This window comes from Notolepis coatsorum, assembly GCF_963971535.1.
Source record: "Notolepis coatsorum genome assembly, chromosome: 6".
NCBI classification, from domain to species: domain Eukaryota; kingdom Metazoa; phylum Chordata; class Actinopteri; order Aulopiformes; family Paralepididae; genus Notolepis; species Notolepis coatsorum.
The window spans coordinates 181,241,854-181,262,518 of NC_140170.1; the positions used below are offsets into that span (position 1 = coordinate 181,241,854).

At 44.3% G+C, this 20,665-nt stretch overlaps 6 protein-coding genes across 6 annotated transcripts in view; all 6 read right to left on the reverse strand.

Moving 5' to 3' along the window:
* Window positions 1-20,665, reverse strand: part of LOC311230844 (uncharacterized protein) — a gene marked incomplete at both ends in the record, with an annotated part of 512,928 nt that overhangs the window by 31,152 nt on the left and 461,111 nt on the right. The gene's annotated exons all lie outside the window — the stretch shown is intronic.
* LOC311230703 (histone H2B-like) lies at window positions 174-554 on the reverse strand (the record flags this gene model as incomplete). Its single annotated transcript, XM_084317064.1, has 1 exon — window positions 174-554. The coding sequence occupies one exon, from the start codon at window positions 552-554 to the stop codon at window positions 174-176; it is 381 nt and encodes a 126-aa protein (XP_084173190.1).
* On the reverse strand, window positions 2,755-3,135 carry LOC311230704 (histone H2B-like; the record flags this gene model as incomplete). Its single annotated transcript, XM_084317065.1, has 1 exon — window positions 2,755-3,135. The coding sequence occupies one exon, from the start codon at window positions 3,133-3,135 to the stop codon at window positions 2,755-2,757; it is 381 nt and encodes a 126-aa protein (XP_084173191.1).
* Window positions 6,454-6,831, reverse strand: LOC311230705 (histone H2B 1/2-like; the record flags this gene model as incomplete). Its single annotated transcript, XM_084317066.1, has 1 exon — window positions 6,454-6,831. The coding sequence occupies one exon, from the start codon at window positions 6,829-6,831 to the stop codon at window positions 6,454-6,456; it is 378 nt and encodes a 125-aa protein (XP_084173192.1).
* Window positions 9,435-9,812, reverse strand: LOC311230706 (histone H2B 1/2-like; the record flags this gene model as incomplete). Its single annotated transcript, XM_084317067.1, has 1 exon — window positions 9,435-9,812. One exon carries the CDS (start codon window positions 9,810-9,812, stop codon window positions 9,435-9,437), a length of 378 nt encoding a protein of 125 aa, XP_084173193.1.
* On the reverse strand, window positions 12,413-12,793 carry LOC311230707 (histone H2B-like; the record flags this gene model as incomplete). The annotated part of the gene is made up of 1 exon (XM_084317068.1): window positions 12,413-12,793. One exon carries the CDS (start codon window positions 12,791-12,793, stop codon window positions 12,413-12,415), a length of 381 nt encoding a protein of 126 aa, XP_084173194.1.

Below are 20,665 nucleotides of genomic sequence, written 5' to 3' on the forward strand. Positions count from 1 at the left end.
CCGACAGAACCCCCTACCATGATAATAACTGTTCAAACTAAAGGCAATACGGGGCACTCAACCACTTTGATGAATAGCGCGATCATTATAATAATAGGAATAATAACTCTCTCAGGACAGAGTGGGTGGCTCTTAAAAGAGCCTTTGGGTTAATAGTCAGTGAACAGCGTAGTTTACTTGGAGCTAGTGTACTTGGTCACAGCCTTGGTTCCCTCAGACACAGCGTGCTTCGCCAGCTCACCGGGCAGCAGCAGACGCACAGCGGTCTGGATCTCCCTGGAGGTGATGGTGCGACGCTTGTTGTAGAGAGCCAGGCGAGAGGCTTCTCCAGCGATGCGCTCGAAGATGTCGTTAACGAAGGAGTTCATGATCCCCATGGCCTTGGAGGAAACGCCGGTGTCGGGATGAACCTGCTTCAGGACTTTGTAAATGTAGATGGCATAACTCTCCTTCCTGGACTTTCTGCGCGTCTTGCCTCCCTTGGCAGCGGTCTTGGAACCCTTCTTGGAACCCTTCTTGGAGGAGCCCTTCCTGGGCGCTCGTTTGGCTGGCATATTCGACGGCTTATCAGAATCGAATGGTGACGGTCCCGCTTACGGTTTCCTGCCTTATTTGTAGGAGGTCGATGCAAATAGTACTACGATACGATTGGTCGGTCGTGGCGCACGTGTGTAAAGCTAATAGAAGTTAAGTTCTCATTTAGCCAGTAGAGGGCAGAAGAGTTTCAGCCATGATTTTGTTCTGCTTTACTCTCTGTAGAGAAGCCAAAGCTATATATTTAGGTTATTGTATTTATGCATGTTTATATGTTTATTTTTATAACCTTACATTGAAACGGCATTAGTAATATTGATTGGATTTAGATAAAGTCATTGAACCATCTTTTTTGTCATAACATTCTAGAACATTTGTGATGTCACAGTACAATGTCATAATCAAACATTCTAGAACATTTGTGATGTCACAGTATGATGTCATAACCAAACATTCTAGAACATTTGTGTATCTATATGTGACGGCTCATATTGGTCTGCGTTGTGTTTGATGTTAAATGAGAATGTCCCGAGGGGGAGTCGAACAGGGGGCTCCCGCGCCCGCGGGCGACGACACAGGCCGCTGCACTAAGAAGTGAATTCACTCCTAACTACCGTACCTATGCGTCTGTTAACCCTGTTATGGGGAAGTGAGTTTAATTTACTAGCCCGCACTGCCCCCACAGGCTTCCCCGTTACATATATATATTCAACAATTATCTCAGAAGGGAGGAAGAGATAGGCATTTCAATGGGAATTGTGTGTATTGAGCCGTACTGTATTGTACCCATTCTGCAATCTGTTAATAAAATGTTCAATCAATCAATCAATATTTAACAGATTGCAGAATAGGTACAATACAGTACGGCTCAATACACACAATTGTTAAGGGGATGCAGACCAGAGAAAGACGTTTGTCTTGTTTACATCAGGGTCCCCCATTTCCATTTTGAAACATCTCTTACAAAAATGTATCCTGGCATTTCTATGATAACAAATGATGCCATGTACCATTGATATCATGGTTTAAAATTGACTATACCATGTTATAACCATGTTATTAATGGTTCCATTACATTTACTATATGGCTGTACCATGGTAAATAATTTATATGACTGGTACCATGGTAAAACAGAAAATATTTTTTTTGTAAGGGCATATTCAGAGCACCTTGTGAAACATAAAAGCAACTATTGAGCTGCTGATCAGTTTGATCAAAAGTGTCCTTATTAGTAAATACTGTTCAGAAAAGTTAGGCCCTAATCTGTGATTTTATGTTGTATGACAGAAACACATCTAGAGAAATTGTGACTAGATTTGAAGCATTACCATTATGAGTGGAGAGAGCATGGTGTGGTTTATCAGTGAATTTGTTGAAGTCCAAACCACAGGGGGTGCCTGATGAGCAGAGTAACCTTTCAGCCAGATGTGGAGGCTGTGTATCCTGCTAAACATGGAGGGAGAGGGTACCGGAGATGATCAGTATTGCTGAGGGTTACTTATGAAGTCATATTTTAGACTCTGATTGCTGGAGTTTGATGTCAACAATAACGTTATAAAAGGTTATTGTTGTTGTAATAATGCATTTAACATACAACGCAAGGTTGTAAATTGTACAGAAATAGAGCTCATATGATCAAATAATGAATACTATTTGCACTTGACTATTGGAAATCATAAGACCTGTGTTTGGCTATGGGGTAGTTCATATTTTTCATTATAATTAAATTAGCCTGGAATGTATTATTTTTGGAATAGCATTTCCACTTTGAAAATGATAAAATCAACATTATCGATGTGTATTATAAAGTCCAATAATGTATTATTGATCAGGGTTCTAATACGGCAGGTGATGATATATTAATTGACTGTATAAATGTGATGTACTAAGCTAGTCTATCCAATCTAGCTACTTGTCAACAACCTAAAATCACAGGATTTTGACTAGTAAATATAATTTGCAACTTAATAGCCATCCAAACTATGATTAGTTATTTAGTAGTTAGTTATAATTTATTAATCAATTAGTAACATACAACTTCATCTCCCGACAGAACCCCCTACCATGATAATAACTGTTCAAACTAAAGGCAATACGGGGCACTCAACCACTTTGATGAATAGCGCGATCATTATAATAATAGGAATAATAACTCTCTCAGGACAGAGTGGGTGGCTCTTAAAAGAGCCTTTGGGTTAATAGTCAGTGAACAGCGTAGTTTACTTGGAGCTAGTGTACTTGGTCACAGCCTTGGTTCCCTCAGACACAGCGTGCTTCGCCAGCTCACCGGGCAGCAGCAGACGCACAGCGGTCTGGATCTCCCTGGAGGTGATGGTGCGACGCTTGTTGTAGAGAGCCAGGCGAGAGGCTTCTCCAGCGATGCGCTCGAAGATGTCGTTAACGAAGGAGTTCATGATCCCCATGGCCTTGGAGGAAACGCCGGTGTCGGGATGAACCTGCTTCAGGACTTTGTAAATGTAGATGGCATAACTCTCCTTCCTGGACTTTCTGCGCGTCTTGCCTCCCTTGGCAGCGGTCTTGGAACCCTTCTTGGAACCCTTCTTGGAGGAGCCCTTCCTGGGCGCTCGCTTGGCTGGCATATTCGACGGCTTATCAGAATCGAATGGTGACGGTCGCTTACGGTTTCCTGCCTTATTTGTAGGAGGTCGATGCAAATAGTACTACGATACGATTGGTCGGTCGTGGCGCACGTGTGTAAAGCTAATAGAAGTTAAGTTCTCATTTAGCCAGTAGAGGGCAGAAGAGTTTCAGCCATGATTTTGTTCTGCTTTACTCTCTGTAGAGAAGCCAAAGCTATATATTTAGGTTATTGTATTTATGCATGTTTATATGTTTATTTTTATAACCTTACATTGAAACGGCATTAGTAATATTGATTGGATTTAGATAAAGTCATTGAACCATCTTTTTTGTCATAACATTCTAGAACATTTGTGATGTCACAGTATGATGTCATAATCAAACATTCTAGAACATTTGTGATGTCACAGTACGATGTCATAATCAAACATTCTAGAACATTTGTGATGTCACAGTATGATGTCATAACCAAACATTCTAGAACATTTGTGTATCTATATGTGACGGATCATATTGGTCTGCGTTGTGTTTGATGTTAAATGAGAATGTCCCGAGGGGGAGTCGAACAGGGGGCTCCCGCGTCCGTGGGCGACGACACAGGCCGCTGCACTAAGAAGTGAATTCACTCCTAACTACCGTACCTATGCGTCTGTTAACCCTGTTATGGGGAAGTGAGTTTAATTTACTAGCCCGCACTGCCACAGTCACTCGTCAACACACCTGTTTCCGTGACTGTGGACATACCCACGGGCTTCCCCGTTACACTCACCTCCCTAAACTCACGCCCCTCAGGACATCCGGGTGACTGGGCACCACTGTGACGGATCATATTGGTCTGCGTTGTGTTTGATGTTAAATGAGAATGTCCCGAGGGGGAGTCGAACAGGGGGCTCCCGCGTCCGCGGGCGACGACACAGGCCGCTGCACTAAGAAGTGAATTCACTCCTAACTACCGTACCTATGCGTCTGTTAACCCTGTTATGGGGAAGTGAGTTTAATTTACTAGCCCGCACTGCCACAGTCACTCGTCAACACACCTTGTTTCCGTGACTGTGGACATACCCACAGGCTTCCCCGTTACATATATATATTCAACAATTATCTCAGAAGGGAGGAAGAGATAGGCATTTCAATGGGAATTGTGTGTATTGAGCCGTACTGTATTGTACCCATTCTGCAATCTGTTAATAAAATGTTCAATCAATCAATCAATATTTAACAGATTGCAGAATAGGTACAATACAGTACGGCTCAATACACACAATTGTTAAGGGGATGCAGACCAGAGAAAGACGTTTGTCTTGTTTACATCAGGGTCCCCCATTTCCATTTTGAAACATCTCTTACAAAAATGTATCCTGGCATTTCTATGATAACAAATGATGCCATGTACCATTGATATCATGGTTTAAAATTGACTATACCATGTTATAACCATGTTATTAATGGTTCCATTACATTTACTATATGGCTGTACCATGGTAAATAATTTATATGACTGGTACCATGGTAAAACAGAAAATATTTTTTTTGTAAGGGCATATTCAGAGCACCTTGTGAAACATAAAAGCAACTATTGAGCTGCTGATCAGTTTGATCAAAAGTGTCCTTATTAGTAAATACTGTTCAGAAAAGTTAGGCCCTAATCTGTGATTTTATGTTGTATGACAGAAACACATCTAGAGAAATTGTGACTAGATTTGAAGCATTAAAAATTTACTAGCCCGCACTGCCACAGTCACTCGTCAACACACCTGTTTCCGTGACTGTGGACATACCCACAGGCTTCCCCGTTACATATATATATTCAACAATTATCTCAGAAGGGAGGAAGAGATAGGCATTTCAATGGGAATTGTGTGTATTGAGCCGTACTGTATTGTACCCATTCTGCAATCTGTTAATAAAATGTTCAATCAATCAATCAATATTTAACAGATTGCAGAATGGGTACAATACAGTACGGCTCAATACACACAATTGTTAAGGGGATGCAGACCAGAGAAAGACGTTTGTCTTGTTTACATCAGGGTCCCCCATTTCCATTTTGAAACATCTCTTACAAAAATGTATCCTGGCATTTCTATGATAACAAATGATGCCATGTACCATTGATATCATGGTTTAAAATTGACTATACCATGTTATAACCATGTTATTAATGGTTCCATTACATTTACTATATAGCTGTACCATGGTAAATAATTTATATGACTGGTACCATGGTAAAACAGAAAATATTTTTTTTGTAAGGGCATATTCAGAGCACCTTGTGAAACATAAAAGCAACTATTGAGCTGCTGATCAGTTTGATCAAAAGTGTCCTTATTAGTAAATACTGTTCAGAAAAGTTAGGCCCTAATCTGTGATTTTATGTTGTATGACAGAAACACATCTAGAGAAATTGTGACTAGATTTGAAGCATTACCATTATGAGTGGAGAGAGCATGGTGTGGTTTATCAGTGAATTTGTTGAAGTCCAAACCACAGGGGGTGCCTGATGAGCAGAGTAACCTTTCAGCCAGATGTGGAGGCTGTGTATCCTGCTAAACATGGAGGGAGAGGGGACCGGAGATGATCAGTATTGCTGAGGGTTACTTATGAAGTCAGATTTTAGACTGATTGCTGGAGTTTGATGTCAACAATAACGTTATAAAAGGTTATTGTTGTTGTAATAATGCATTTAACATACAACGCAAGGTTGTAAATTGTACAGAAATAGAGCTCATATGATCAAATAATGAATACTATTTGCACTTGACTATTGGAAATCATAAGACCTGTGTTTGGCTATGGGGTAGTTCATATTTTTCATTATAATTAAATTAGCCTGGAATGTATTATTTTTGGAATAGCATTTCCACTTTGAAAATGATAAAATCAACATTATCGATGTGTATTATAAAGTCCAATAATGTATTATTGATCAGGGTTCTAATACGGCAGGTGATGATATATTAATTGACTGTATAAATGTGATGTACTAAGCTAGTCTATCCAATCTAGCTACTTGTCAACAACCTAAAATCACAGGATTTTGACTAGTAAATATAATTAGCAACTTAATAGCCATCCAAACTATGATTAGTTATTTAGTAGTTAGTTATAATTTATTAATCAATTAGTAACATACAACTTCATCTCCCGACAGAACCCCCTACCATGATAATAACTGTTCAAACTAAAGGCAATACGGGGCACTCAACCACTTTGATGAATAGCGCGATCATTATAATAATAGGAATAATAACTCTCTCAGGACAGAGTGGGTGGCTCTTAAAAGAGCCTTTGGGTTAATAGTCAGTGAACAGCGTAGTTTACTTGGAGCTAGTGTACTTGGTCACAGCCTTGGTTCCCTCAGACACAGCGTGCTTCGCCAGCTCACCGGGCAGCAGCAGACGCACAGCGGTCTGGATCTCCCTGGAGGTGATGGTGCGACGCTTGTTGTAGAGAGCCAGGCGCGAGGCTTCTCCAGCGATGCGCTCGAAGATGTCGTTAACGAAGGAGTTCATGATCCCCATGGCCTTGGAGGAAACGCCGGTGTCGGGATGAACCTGCTTCAGGACTTTGTAAATGTAGATGGCATAACTCTCCTTCCTGGACTTTCTGCGCGTCTTGCCTCCCTTGGCAGCGGTCTTGGAGCCCTTCTTGGAGCCCTTCTTGGAGCCCTTCCTGGGCGCTCGCTTGGCTGGCATATTCGACGGCTTATCAGAATCGAATGGTGACGGTCGCTTACGGTTTCCTGCCTTATTTGTAGGAGGTCGATGCAAATAGTACTACGATACGATTGGTCGGTCGTGGCGCACGTGTGTAAAGCTAATAGAAGTTAAGTTCTCATTTAGCCAGTAGAGGGCAGAAGAGTTTCAGCCATGATTTTGTTCTGCTTTACTCTCTGTAGAGAAGCCAAAGCTATATATTTAGGTTATTGTATTTATGCATGTTTATATGTTTATTTTTATAACCTTACATTGAAACGGCATTAGTAATATTGATTGGATTTAGATAAAGTCATTGAACCATCTTTTTTGTCATAACATTCTAGAACATTTGTGATGTCACAGTATGATGTCATAATCAAACATTCTAGAACATTTGTGATGTCACAGTACGATGTCATAATCAAACATTCTAGAACATTTGTGATGTCACAGTATGATGTCATAACCAAACATTCTAGAACATTTGTGTATCTATATGTGACGGATCATATTGGTCTGCGTTGTGTTTGATGTTAAATGAGAATGTCCCGAGGGGGAGTCGAACAGGGGCCTCCCGCGTCCGTGGGCGACGACACAGGCCGCTGCACTAAGAAGTGAATTCACTCCTAACTACCGTACCTATGCGTCTGTTAACCCTGTTATGGGGAAGTGAGTTTAATTTACTAGCCCGCACTGCCACAGTCACTCGTCAACACACCTGTTTCCGTGACTGTGGACATACCCACGGGCTTCCCCGTTACACTCACCTCCCTAAACTCACGCCCCTCAGGACATCCGGGTGACTGGGCACCACTGTGACGGATCATATTGGTCTGCGTTGTGTTTGATGTTAAATGAGAATGTCCCGAGGGGGAGTCGAACAGGGGGCTCCCGCGTCCGCGGGCGACGACACAGGCCGCTGCACTAAGAAGTGAATTCACTCCTAACTACCGTACCTATGCGTCTGTTAACCCTGTTATGGGGAAGTGAGTTTAATTTACTAGCCCGCACTGCCACAGTCACTCGTCAACACACCTGTTTCCGTGACTGTGGACATACCCACGGGCTTCCCCGTTACATATATATATTCAACAATTATCTCAGAAGGGAGGAAGAGATAGGCATTTCAATGGGAATTGTGTGTATTGAGCCGTACTGTATTGTACCCATTCTGCAATCTGTTAATAAAATGTTCAATCAATCAATCAATATTTAACAGATTGCAGAATGGGTACAATACAGTACGGCTCAATACACACAATTGTTAAGGGGATGCAGACCAGAGAAAGACGTTTGTCTTGTTTACATCAGGGTCCCTCATTTCCATTTTGAAACATCTCTTACAAAAATGTATCCTGGCATTTCTATGATAACAAATGATGCCATGTACCATTGATATCATGGTTTAAAATTGACTATACCATGTTATAACCATGTTATTAATGGTTCCATTACATTTACTATATGGCTGTACCATGGTAAATAATTTATATGACTGGTACCATGGTAAAACAGAAAATATTTTTTTTGTAAGGGCATATTCAGAGCACCTTGTGAAACATAAAAGCAACTATTGAGCTGCTGATCAGTTTGATCAAAAGTGTCCTTATTAGTAAATACTGTTCAGAAAAGTTAGGCCCTAATCTGTGATTTTATGTTGTATGACAGAAACACATCTAGAGAAATTGTGACTAGATTTGAAGCATTACCATTATGAGTGGAGAGAGCATGGTGTGGTTTATCAGTGAATTTGTTGAAGTCCAAACCACAGGGGGTGCCTGATGAGCAGAGTAACCTTTCAGCCAGATGTGGAGGCTGTGTATCCTGCTAAACATGGAGGGAGAGGGGACCGGAGATGATCAGTATTGCTGAGGGTTACTTATGAAGTCAGATTTTAGACTCTGATTGCTGGAGTTTGATGTCAACAATAACGTTATAAAAGGTTATTGTTGTAATAATGCATTTAACATACAACGCAAGGTTGTAAATTGTACAGAAATAGAGCTCATATGATCAAATAATGAATACTATTTGCACTTGACTATTGGAAATCATAAGACCTGTGTTTGGCTATGGGGTAGTTCATATTTTTCATTATAATTAAATTAGCCTGGAATGTATTATTTTTGGAATAGCATTTCCACTTTGAAAATGATAAAATCAACATTATCGATGTGTATTATAAAGTCCAATAATGTATTATTGATCAGGGTTCTAATACGGCAGGTGATGATATATTAATTGACTGTATAAATGTGATGTACTACTAAGCTAGTCTATCCAATCTAGCTACTTGTCAACAACCTAAAATCACAGGATTTTGACTAGTAAATATAATTAGCAACTTAATAGCCATCCAAACTATGATTAGTTATTTAGTAGTTAGTTATAATTTATTAATCAATTAGTAACATACAACTTCATCTCCCGACAGAACCCCCTACCATGATAATAACTGTTCAAACTAAAGGCAATACGGGGCACTCAACCACTTTGATGAATAGCGCGATCATTATAATAATAGGAATAATAACTCTCTCAGGACAGAGTGGGTGGCTCTTAAAAGAGCCTTTGGGTTAATAGTCAGTGAACAGCGTAGTTTACTTGGAGCTAGTGTACTTGGTCACAGCCTTGGTTCCCTCAGACACAGCGTGCTTCGCCAGCTCACCGGGCAGCAGCAGACGCACAGCGGTCTGGATCTCCCTGGAGGTGATGGTGCGACGCTTGTTGTAGAGAGCCAGGCGCGAGGCTTCTCCAGCGATGCGCTCGAAGATGTCGTTAACGAAGGAGTTCATGATCCCCATGGCCTTGGAGGAAACGCCGGTGTCGGGATGAACCTGCTTCAGGACTTTGTAAATGTAGATGGCATAACTCTCCTTCCTGGACTTTCTGCGCGTCTTGCCTCCCTTGGCAGCGGTCTTGGAGCCCTTCTTGGAGCCCTTCTTGGAGCCCTTCCTGGGCGCTCGCTTGGCTGGCATATTCGACGGCTTATCAGAATCGAATGGTGACGGTCGCTTACGGTTTCCTGCCTTATTTGTAGGAGGTCGATGCAAATAGTACTACGATACGATTGGTCGGTCGTGGCGCACGTGTGTAAAGCTAATAGAAGTTAAGTTCTCATTTAGCCAGTAGAGGGCAGAAGAGTTTCAGCCATGATTTTGTTCTGCTTTACTCTCTGTAGAGAAGCCAAAGCTATATATTTAGGTTATTGTATTTATGCATGTTTATATGTTTATTTTTATAACCTTACATTGAAACGGCATTAGTAATATTGATTGGATTTAGATAAAGTCATTGAACCATCTTTTTTGTCATAACATTCTAGAACATTTGTGATGTCACAGTATGATGTCATAATCAAACATTCTAGAACATTTGTGATGTCACAGTACGATGTCATAATCAAACATTCTAGAACATTTGTGATGTCACAGTATGATGTCATAACCAAACATTCTAGAACATTTGTGTATCTATATGTGACGGATCATATTGGTCTGCGTTGTGTTTGATGTTAAATGAGAATGTCCCGAGGGGGAGTCGAACAGGGGGCTCCCGCGTCCGTGGGCGACGACACAGGCCGCTGCACTAAGAAGTGAATTCACTCCTAACTACCGTACCTATGCGTCTGTTAACCCTGTTATGGGGAAGTGAGTTTAATTTACTAGCCCGCACTGCCACAGTCACTCGTCAACACACCTGTTTCCGTGACTGTGGACATACCCACGGGCTTCCCCGTTACACTCACCTCCCTAAACTCACGCCCCTCAGGACATCCGGGTGACTGGGCACCACTGTGACGGATCATATTGGTCTGCGTTGTGTTTGATGTTAAATGAGAATGTCCCGAGGGGGAGTCGAACAGGGGGCTCCCGCGTCCGCGGGCGACGACACAGGCCGCTGCACTAAGAAGTGAATTCACTCCTAACTACCGTACCTATGCGTCTGTTAACCCTGTTATGGGGAAGTGAGTTTAATTTACTAGCCCGCACTGCCACAGTCACTCGTCAACACACCTGTTTCCGTGACTGTGGACATACCCACGGGCTTCCCCGTTACATATATATATTCAACAATTATCTCAGAAGGGAGGAAGAGATAGGCATTTCAATGGGAATTGTGTGTATTGAGCCGTACTGTATTGTACCCATTCTGCAATCTGTTAATAAAATGTTCAATCAATCAATCAATATTTAACAGATTGCAGAATGGGTACAATACAGTACGGCTCAATACACACAATTGTTAAGGGGATGCAGACCAGAGAAAGACGTTTGTCTTGTTTACATCAGGGTCCCTCATTTCCATTTTGAAACATCTCTTACAAAAATGTATCCTGGCATTTCTATGATAACAAATGATGCCATGTACCATTGATATCATGGTTTAAAATTGACTATACCATGTTATAACCATGTTATTAATGGTTCCATTACATTTACTATATGGCTGTACCATGGTAAATAATTTATATGACTGGTACCATGGTAAAACAGAAAATATTTTTTTTGTAAGGGCATATTCAGAGCACCTTGTGAAACATAAAAGCAACTATTGAGCTGCTGATCAGTTTGATCAAAAGTGTCCTTATTAGTAAATACTGTTCAGAAAAGTTAGGCCCTAATCTGTGATTTTATGTTGTATGACAGAAACACATCTAGAGAAATTGTGACTAGATTTGAAGCATTACCATTATGAGTGGAGAGAGCATGGTGTGGTTTATCAGTGAATTTGTTGAAGTCCAAACCACAGGGGGTGCCTGATGAGCAGAGTAACCTTTCAGCCAGATGTGGAGGCTGTGTATCCTGCTAAACATGGAGGGAGAGGGGACCGGAGATGATCAGTATTGCTGAGGGTTACTTATGAAGTCAGATTTTAGACTCTGATTGCTGGAGTTTGATGTCAACAATAACGTTATAAAAGGTTATTGTTGTTGTAATAATGCATTTAACATACAACGCAAGGTTGTAAATTGTACAGAAATAGAGCTCATATGATCAAATAATGAATACTATTTGCACTTGACTATTGGAAATCATAAGACCTGTGTTTGGCTATGGGGTAGTTCATATTTTTCATTATAATTAAATTAGCCTGGAATGTATTATCTTTGGAATAGCATTTCCACTTTGAAAATGATAAAATCAACATTATCGATGTGTATTATAAAGTCCAATAATGTATTATTGATCAGGGTTCTAATATGGCAGGTGATGATATATTAATTGACTGTATAAATGTGATGTACTAAGCTAGTCTATCCAATCTAGCTACTTGTCAACAACCTAAAATCACAGGATTTTGACTAGTAAATATAATTAGCAACTTAATAGCCATCCAAACTATGATTAGTTATTTAGTAGTTAGTTATAATTTATTAATCAATTAGTAACATACAACTTCATCTCCCGACAGAACCCCCTACCATGATAATAACTGTTCAAACTAAAGGCAATACGGGGCACTCAACCACTTTGATGAATAGCGCGATCATTATAATAATAGGAATAACTCTCTCAGAACAGAGTGGGTGGCTCTTAAAAGAGCCTTTGGGTTAATAGTCAGTGAACAGCGTAGTTTACTTGGAGCTAGTGTACTTGGTCACAGCCTTGGTTCCCTCAGACACAGCGTGCTTCGCCAGCTCACCGGGCAGCAGCAGACGCACAGCGGTCTGGATCTCCCTGGAGGTGATGGTGCGACGCTTGTTGTAGAGAGCCAGGCGAGAGGCTTCTCCAGCGATGCGCTCGAAGATGTCGTTAACGAAGGAGTTCATGATCCCCATGGCCTTGGAGGAAACGCCGGTGTCGGGATGAACCTGCTTCAGGACTTTGTAAATGTAGATGGCATAACTCTCCTTCCTGGACTTTCTGCGCGTCTTGCCTCCCTTGGCAGCGGTCTTGGAGCCCTTCTTGGAACCCTTCTTGGAGGAGCCCTTCCTGGGCGCTCGCTTGGCTGGCATATTCGACGGCTTATCAGAATCGAATGGTGACGGTCGCTTACGGTTTCCTGCCTTATTTGTAGGAGGTCGATGCAAATAGTACTACGATACGATTGGTCGGTCGTGGCGCACGTGTGTAAAGCTAATAGAAGTTAAGTTCTCATTTAGCCAGTAGAGGGCAGAAGAGTTTCAGCCATGATTTTGTTCTGCTTTACTCTCTGTAGAGAAGCCAAAGCTATATATTTAGGTTATTGTATTTATGCATGTTTATATGTTTATTTTTATAACCTTACATTGAAACGGCATTAGTAATATTGATTGGATTTAGATAAAGTCATTGAACCATCTTTTTTGTCATAACATTCTAGAACATTTGTGATGTCACAGTACAATGTCATAATCAAACATTCTAGAACATTTGTGATGTCACAACCAAACATTCTAGAACATTTGTGTATCTATATGTGACGGCTCATATTGGTCTGCGTTGTGTTTGATGTTAAATGAGAATGTCCCGAGGGGGAGTCGAACAGGGGGCTCCCGCGCCCGCGGGCGACGACACAGGCCGCTGCACTAAGAAGTGAATTCACTCCAAACAACCTTCCCTTTGCGTCTGTTAACCCTGTTATGGGGAAGTGAGTTTAATTTACTAGCCCGCACTGCCACAGTCACTCGTCAACACACCTTGTTTCCGTGACTGTGGACATACTGTTGGGGAAAATGTGTATATGAGGTGAACTAGTTTAATATGGGTCAACTAAGCAGTGCTGAAAGACGGTCTGGCTGACGTTCTTAAAACAACTTGGACAGATGGACATTTCAGTACGGCACGTTGTGTGCTTGTAATCTCGTACATCATATCGCTTTCATATCTTGTTCTTTTCTCTCTTTCATACATACACATATACACGCACACATCTCATCTCTATCTCTTTCATACACACACAAACCTCACTAATCTGAACTCTCTCTTTCACACACACACATATACTCTTTCACATTCACACACACACACACACTCATTTTCACATTCACACACACACATATACTCTTTCACACTCACACACTCATTTTCTCTTTCACTAATCTTGACTCCAGACTCCAGCTTTGTCTCAGGACGATAAACCTTTAGACTTATCTTCTGTTTTTATTCTCTCTTCTATGTTAAATCTATGTGTCATCTTAATGTACGTCATGTCATATCTGAGATAATATGTTACGTCATCATATCTGTCATGTCGGGGCAGGGCTGGGAAGGTATTATCTGGGGGAACGGGGGGTTGGGGAGTCAGAGTGTTTTCCTTCAACTGTGGTGACCGTCTACTGAGCCATAGCTTTTGCTGTTAAAACTTCTTTTCCTAAATAAATTACCTACTTGTTAAAATTGGAAATATCGTCTCCTGCTGTGTTAAACAACCATCAGCCACAACATTTGGTGACCCTTGACCTGTAGACCGCCCTGCCGGGCCCCCTCACACGGCCAGCTCCGGACTTCTCCCGTAGAAATTCTGGCGGTGTCGACAAACAAACACAGGTGAGCATTTTTGCTTTTGATTAGAATGTCCGTAAGAGATTCTGCGGGAGGAAAAAGTTGAGCTGACTGTGTGACGAGGTCTGGATGGACGGCTAAAACGAACACGAGTGGTGAGGTGTTTACACTAGGGCGAATCCTCTTTTAACAGGCTATAAGTGCGCCACTAATCAACTTTTCTCTCTGGTCAAATTTTTCTCTGATGTAGATCTAGGTTAACTGTGTCCTGGAGTAGTAGTTGTAGAGTAGAACCAGGTTAACTGTGTCCTGGAGTAGTAGATCCAGGTTAACAGTGTCCTGGAGTAGTAGTTGTAGTTGTAGATCCAGGTTAACTGTGTCCTGGAGTAGTAGTTGTAGAGTAGTAGTAGATCCAGGTTAACTGTGTCCTGGAGTAGTAGTTGTAGAGTAGTAGTAGATCCAGGTTAACTGTGTCCTGGAGTAGTAGTTGTAGAGTGGCTGAAGTACAACCACACACACACACACACAACACAATAAACACACACACACACTAAACAACGATGCATACAGCAGAGGACATACTGTTAGACCGGAACCCGCTCATAAAGAACCTAATTCTCAAGGTAGGTGTCCGTTGGCAGAGGCGTACAAAGGCCGGGGACACAAAATGGCCTTCCGGAGGTACTTTTGATCTCGACGTATGCGAAGAGATGAATGTAATGATTCGTAACCACAAGCCAGGCGACAACAGCAAAAAGAGGTTGAAAAAGAGGACAGAAGAGTTGGGGGTAATGAAGCTCTACGCCCAGAAGGGGAGAGCATACAGGCAGGAAGCTTTAGCGCTAAATCAGAGAGAGACGGATATAGGGAAACCAACATCCCCACCTTATGTCACGCAATTGCCGGTGGGCACTGTGACAATAAGAGGAGAATATGAGGAGACGGAATTAGGGACCCCCGCTAGGTCAGAAACCCCCGCTAGGTCAGAAACCTCCGCTAGATCAGAGACCTCCCTTAGGCGAGATACCCCCCCCCAAACTGACCCCGCAGGATCTCTATCCGAAAGCCCTGGCGGCATATGGCGAGACAGTACGTCGGAAGTTGTATACTGCAGAGGAAGAGGAGGTAGAGAACCTGGGCAGGCAGAGGGAGGGAGTCGGGAGGAAGATAGAGGAAGAGCCCCGTCAGAGTGTGGCACAGCAGACATCAGAGAAACACGGAGCGTGTGGCCACACTAAACTGTTGAATGAGGAGGAAGATGAGAATGACACGAAACCAGGACAGGAGAAAGGAAACATTACAGGAACCCTGACTTTCGCCCCTACATTCGTGGGAAGTGTGACAAGCACAGGCCAGTTTCCCCTGCTAATAAAGGGGAACGATATCTTTCACATGCCATGGTCACCTCTAGACATCGATGGTTTAATAGTAAGACTACCGGACCTTTCAGAAGGAGCCTCCAGGTGGATCACGCAGTTTGAGGAAAATACGTCATCTTTTCTGCTAGCAGTGGGTGACGTCAAATCCCTGTTGACGCGTTTGCTAGGAGTTGGTGCCTGCCGGGACATCATGGGTGATACATCGATGCGAGTGGCATGCGACACGCAGGCCCATGATGGAGACATATTCAACGCGCATAGAGCGGCGTTGTGGTACAAACTCAGGAATCAATATCCATCACGTATTAATCCGGCAAAACTGGCAGGCAACCCCATAATGGAGACGGAAGGGCCTGGCGCCTATGTGAACAAAGTACTGAAGGAGTGGAGAGGTGAGCTAGGACACAACCCAGAAATTGACCCGTTGCAGAGAGCGATGTTTAGAGAAAGTGTGATGAGAGGGCTTCCAGAGGTGGTTAAGAATAGACTGGAAGACGTGGTGGGGTTAATGGACATGACTTATCCTTTGTTCTGTGCACATGTAACACATAGTGTGGAGAAGCAAAGGGCTCAGGAGCAGAAAGTCAGGGATCAGGATAGAAATGACGCAAGGAAGTTAACTCAGCAACAACTGCAGCCCCAAAGGAGGTTGCAGGCAGTAATGGTGTCATCTGCTACCTCTCCACCCATGCAGGACCAGGGACCCCCGCCTGCACCTCAGGTAGTGAGAAGCTATGGCTATAGTTCACAGAACCAGGCGTCCAGGCGGCAGGCAGGGAATGGGCAATCAGGCCCACGGTTTACACAGGGACCGGGGAACGAACAACAGTTTCCCCGTTTCCACTGTTGGAACTGCGGCATGCAGGGACACAGGGAAATGAGATGTAGGCAACCATACCGTCCCGGCTCGGAGTATGGAAGACCCGTGCGCCAGGGGGAGTCACAAGGGCCCCACGACCAGGGGGAGACAGGAGGGCCCCGAAACCAGGGGGGTAATCACTAGGGGTGCCCAGAGAATGCGACGGGGGGAAATCAAATGATTGTGGTTTCCAAGGGAGCTGAGCAAGAACCTATTCTGCAGGTCCTAGTGGAGGGCAAATTAACAGAGATGATGGCAGACACTGGAGCAGGTTTTTCCTGCATAAAGCAAAAATACGCCGCTCACTTACCCCAGTCTGGACAGTATGTTCGGACGGTCGGATTCTCGGGAAAAACACAATTAATACCCACATCAGATCCAATCTCTATGACGTATAACAACAAGACCATAACAATACCTGTATTAATTTCGGACAGCACCCCGCGCAATCTCTTGGGACGAGATGCAATGTGTAAACTAGGCTGTAAAATCCTATGTACGCCTGAGGGGATTCAAATTGAACAAGACGTGTACCAAATGATGCTACAAGGGACGGGGGAGAAAGAGGCCACTGTGTTCTGGCTGGGCAACATAGATGCAGAGCTGCAAAGGGTCTGTGACCCCTGGGAGCCATTTCTGAAAACCCAACTGCCTCAGTCTAGACAAACAAACATGGAGGCACATTGCACACTACAGTATTTGACGAATAGTGACCTAGTTAGGAACAAGGCATGGTTGCAGGGACAGCCCGAGCAGGTGCAGATTAACTCATCTACGATAATTGTAGGGAGACAGGGCGCGGCGTTGAGGGTTAACACGAGTAAGTATCTACGGGAACAACATAGACTAAGAGACGCCGCCCCACACATCACACTGAGAATAAATCCTGGTTACGAATCCGAACATCTAGGTTCAATGATACAGGAATCCGAGACTCAAAGGTGGGTCTCCACGGAATCTCCGCTAATTTGGAACAGCGCAGATGGGAGTTTCATAAAAATAATGATTTCCTTTTCAGTTTTGGCAAAACCGCAAGTAATCAGATTACCAGGAGACCCTTGCGTTATTCCAGAGGCGGATGCTTTGCTGGAACAGGACATGTTGGCGCGCACCCCGGAACGGTTGTGGTCAAAACACGACACAGATGTGGGTCTAATATTGTCGGCACAGCCAGTGAAGGTCAGGTTAAAGAAGGGTTGTAGACCACCCTTTATCAGACAGTATACAATGAAGCCAGAGTCGGAGGAAGCTATATCACATCAGATTGAGGGACTGTTAAAGGGGGGAGTGCTCGTCCCTTTCAAATCCAGATGTAATACACCTATCCACCCAGTGCTAAAGGCGGACAGGGCTAGGTACAGACTGGTACACGATTTGAGGGCGGTGAACGACGTGGTGTCTGGACCAGAGGCGGAAGTCGCTAATCCACACACCCTCCTGACAAACATCCCGAGTAGCTCGCAGTACTATACGGTCATTGATCTCACGCAGGCATTCTTCAGTGTTCCATTGGAAAAAGAGTCTCAGTATCTGTTTGCTTTTACCCACAGGGGGAAACAATACTCTTACACCCGGTTGCCACAAGGGTTCGCGCACTCGCCGCATTACTTCTCGAAGGCGCTCAAGGAAGACTTGCAAGGAGTGTGCGACACACTACTCAGCACGGTTTTACTGTATGCAGATGACATTCTAATCTGCTCGGATACACGTCAGCAGTGCCATGAGGACTCCATCAAAGTTTTGAGTGGATTGGCCGTGGGAGGCCACAAGGCATCCCGTTCAAAACTGCAGTACTGCCAGCCAAAAGTTGAGTACTTGTCTCGCGTCATTCAAAAGGGCATAAAAAACATCTCACCCACGCAACTCGAAGCTGTATCCAAGGCACCTAGGCCATTGACGGTCCGACAGATGATGACGTTTTTAGGGATGACTGGGTACAGCTCTGAGTGGGTGGAGGACTATACGATAGTGACAGCGCCGTTGAGGATGATGATAAAAGAGGCGGGTACAGACAAGCTTCGCGCTCCCTTGACATGGACCGAGGAGGGGGAGGACGCGTTCATAAACATTAAGCGTCTGTTGTTACAGGCCCCTGCCCTGGCGCTGCCGGATTATGAGAAGTGTTTCCACCTATTCGTCTCACATAGAGCGCAGCATGCGACAGCTGTCCTGACTCAAACACAGGGGGTGAGTGGGAAAAAACAACCGATAGCATATTACTCTAGAGCTCTTTCGCCGGTAGAGCAGGGTCTGCCACCTTGTTATCAGGCCCTGGCCGCAGCACATTTGATGTATGAGAAGGCAACGGCCGTAACAATGGGATATGACATTTGCATTTGGACACATCACAAATTGGCAAACTTGATTGAAAGAGGCAAATTTGTTCTGACCAGCCAACGGCAACAGGCTTACATGAGGCTCCTGCAGTACTCGGACGTTACGATAAAAACATGCCACGGCAGTAACCCGGCGGATCTGGTACCACTCCCGAGCGAGGGTCAACCGCATGAGTGCGAGGTGGAGGTACAGGCTTTCGTGAAACTCCGTCCTGATTTGGGAGTCGACCCGCTCGCGATAGCAGAACTCTCACTTTTTGTGGATGGGTCCTGCTATCGGGAGGGGGAAAATTTAAGGTCAGGATACGCCGTCGTACAGTGCAAACCTAACGGAGAAACACTAACAAGAAAGGCCGGACAATGCATGCAACCATGTTCGGCCCAGCTTGCAGAACTAATAGCACTAACAGAAGCATGCATAATAGCTAAAGATCGCACGGTTAACATCTTTACAGACTCTGCTTATGCGCATGGCGTATGCCACCTATTCGCGGCCATTTGGAAGGCAAGAGGCTTTAAGAAATCGGACGGCTCACCGATCCTTCACCACAAGCAGGTTGTGGCGCTTATTCAGGCTGTAAAGTTGCCCAAAAGCATTGCTATCGTAAAGTGCCAGGCACACAGAAAAGACCTGTATTTTGTGACGACGGGAAACAACGCGGCGGACGAGGCCGCGAAGGCGGCGGCTGCGGTGCCGTCCACGGCTGTTCTGATGTTTGCGGCCGAACTGACGACTGAGGTAACTGAGGATAATTTGAGTGATCTTCAGGACTCAGCCACGCAGGCCGAGAAACAGTCGTGGACGGAGAGGGGGGCTGTAAGGGGGGCAGATGGTCTGTGGAGGAGTCATAACGGTTTGATAGTCGCCTCCATCGATCTTCTGTCCTTGGTGATACCTGAGGCTCATGGTGTTGATCACTGTGGAAGAGCAGAGACCCTGAAACGAATCACGAAAATGGGATTTTGGTCCCCAAAGCTTCAGGCACAAATTGACGTTACACTAGCCAGGTGTTTAACATGCTTACAGGGCAATGTGCGCAAAGGAGTACCGACAGTGGCGGCTTACACACCCCTCCCTGAGGGACCATTCAGACATCTGATTATGGACTACACAGATTAGGGAGGGGGTAGGCACCCCGAACCTCTAGTCTGTAACAGGCGGCAGTGGGCTCGCAAGAGTCTGGGCGCACGTTAAACACAATCCATATAGTGCTGGGGAGAAACTGAAGGCCCTCGTGCGTAACGAGGTATGAAATAACATACCACTGTGGTACCGTCTAGTCGGCCCAGGAAACGTCGCACGTAAGTTGGTGTGGGCACTGGGTGGTACGTGGGCGACAGTCCACACCTAGGAGCAGGGCGGTGCACCGTAGGGGGCACAGCTCCTGCCGTGAACAGGCAAGGCTGGCGAAAACGGTCAATATTTCCATGCCCGGAGCAAGCGGGGTGGGGACAAGACCGTCGGTTTCTAAACTGAGTGGCTGATAGGTACTACGGACAGTCAGCCGCTTGGGGTCCTGACTTGATGACGGACTATGAGGTCGCTATCGACTGGGTCGCCAGCCGGTTGGGAGAGCGTTATGACCCTGTTTATAGTCACAGACACGCGGGATGTGGGACCGTGAGTGACTGGACAACAGTGGCATGAATGCACCTGGCTCAATGTACAGTCAGGCCACAGTAACCTTACTAACCGATACAGGGTTAGTAGGCGAGTTGTGCTTCTGTGATCAGCAGGTTTGAAAAGAACCACTGGGAAGCAGAAGGGTAAGGGGTGTCAATTCAGAGGAATCTGGATTGTCTCTCCTAAGGTTGGAAAGGGACCCAGCC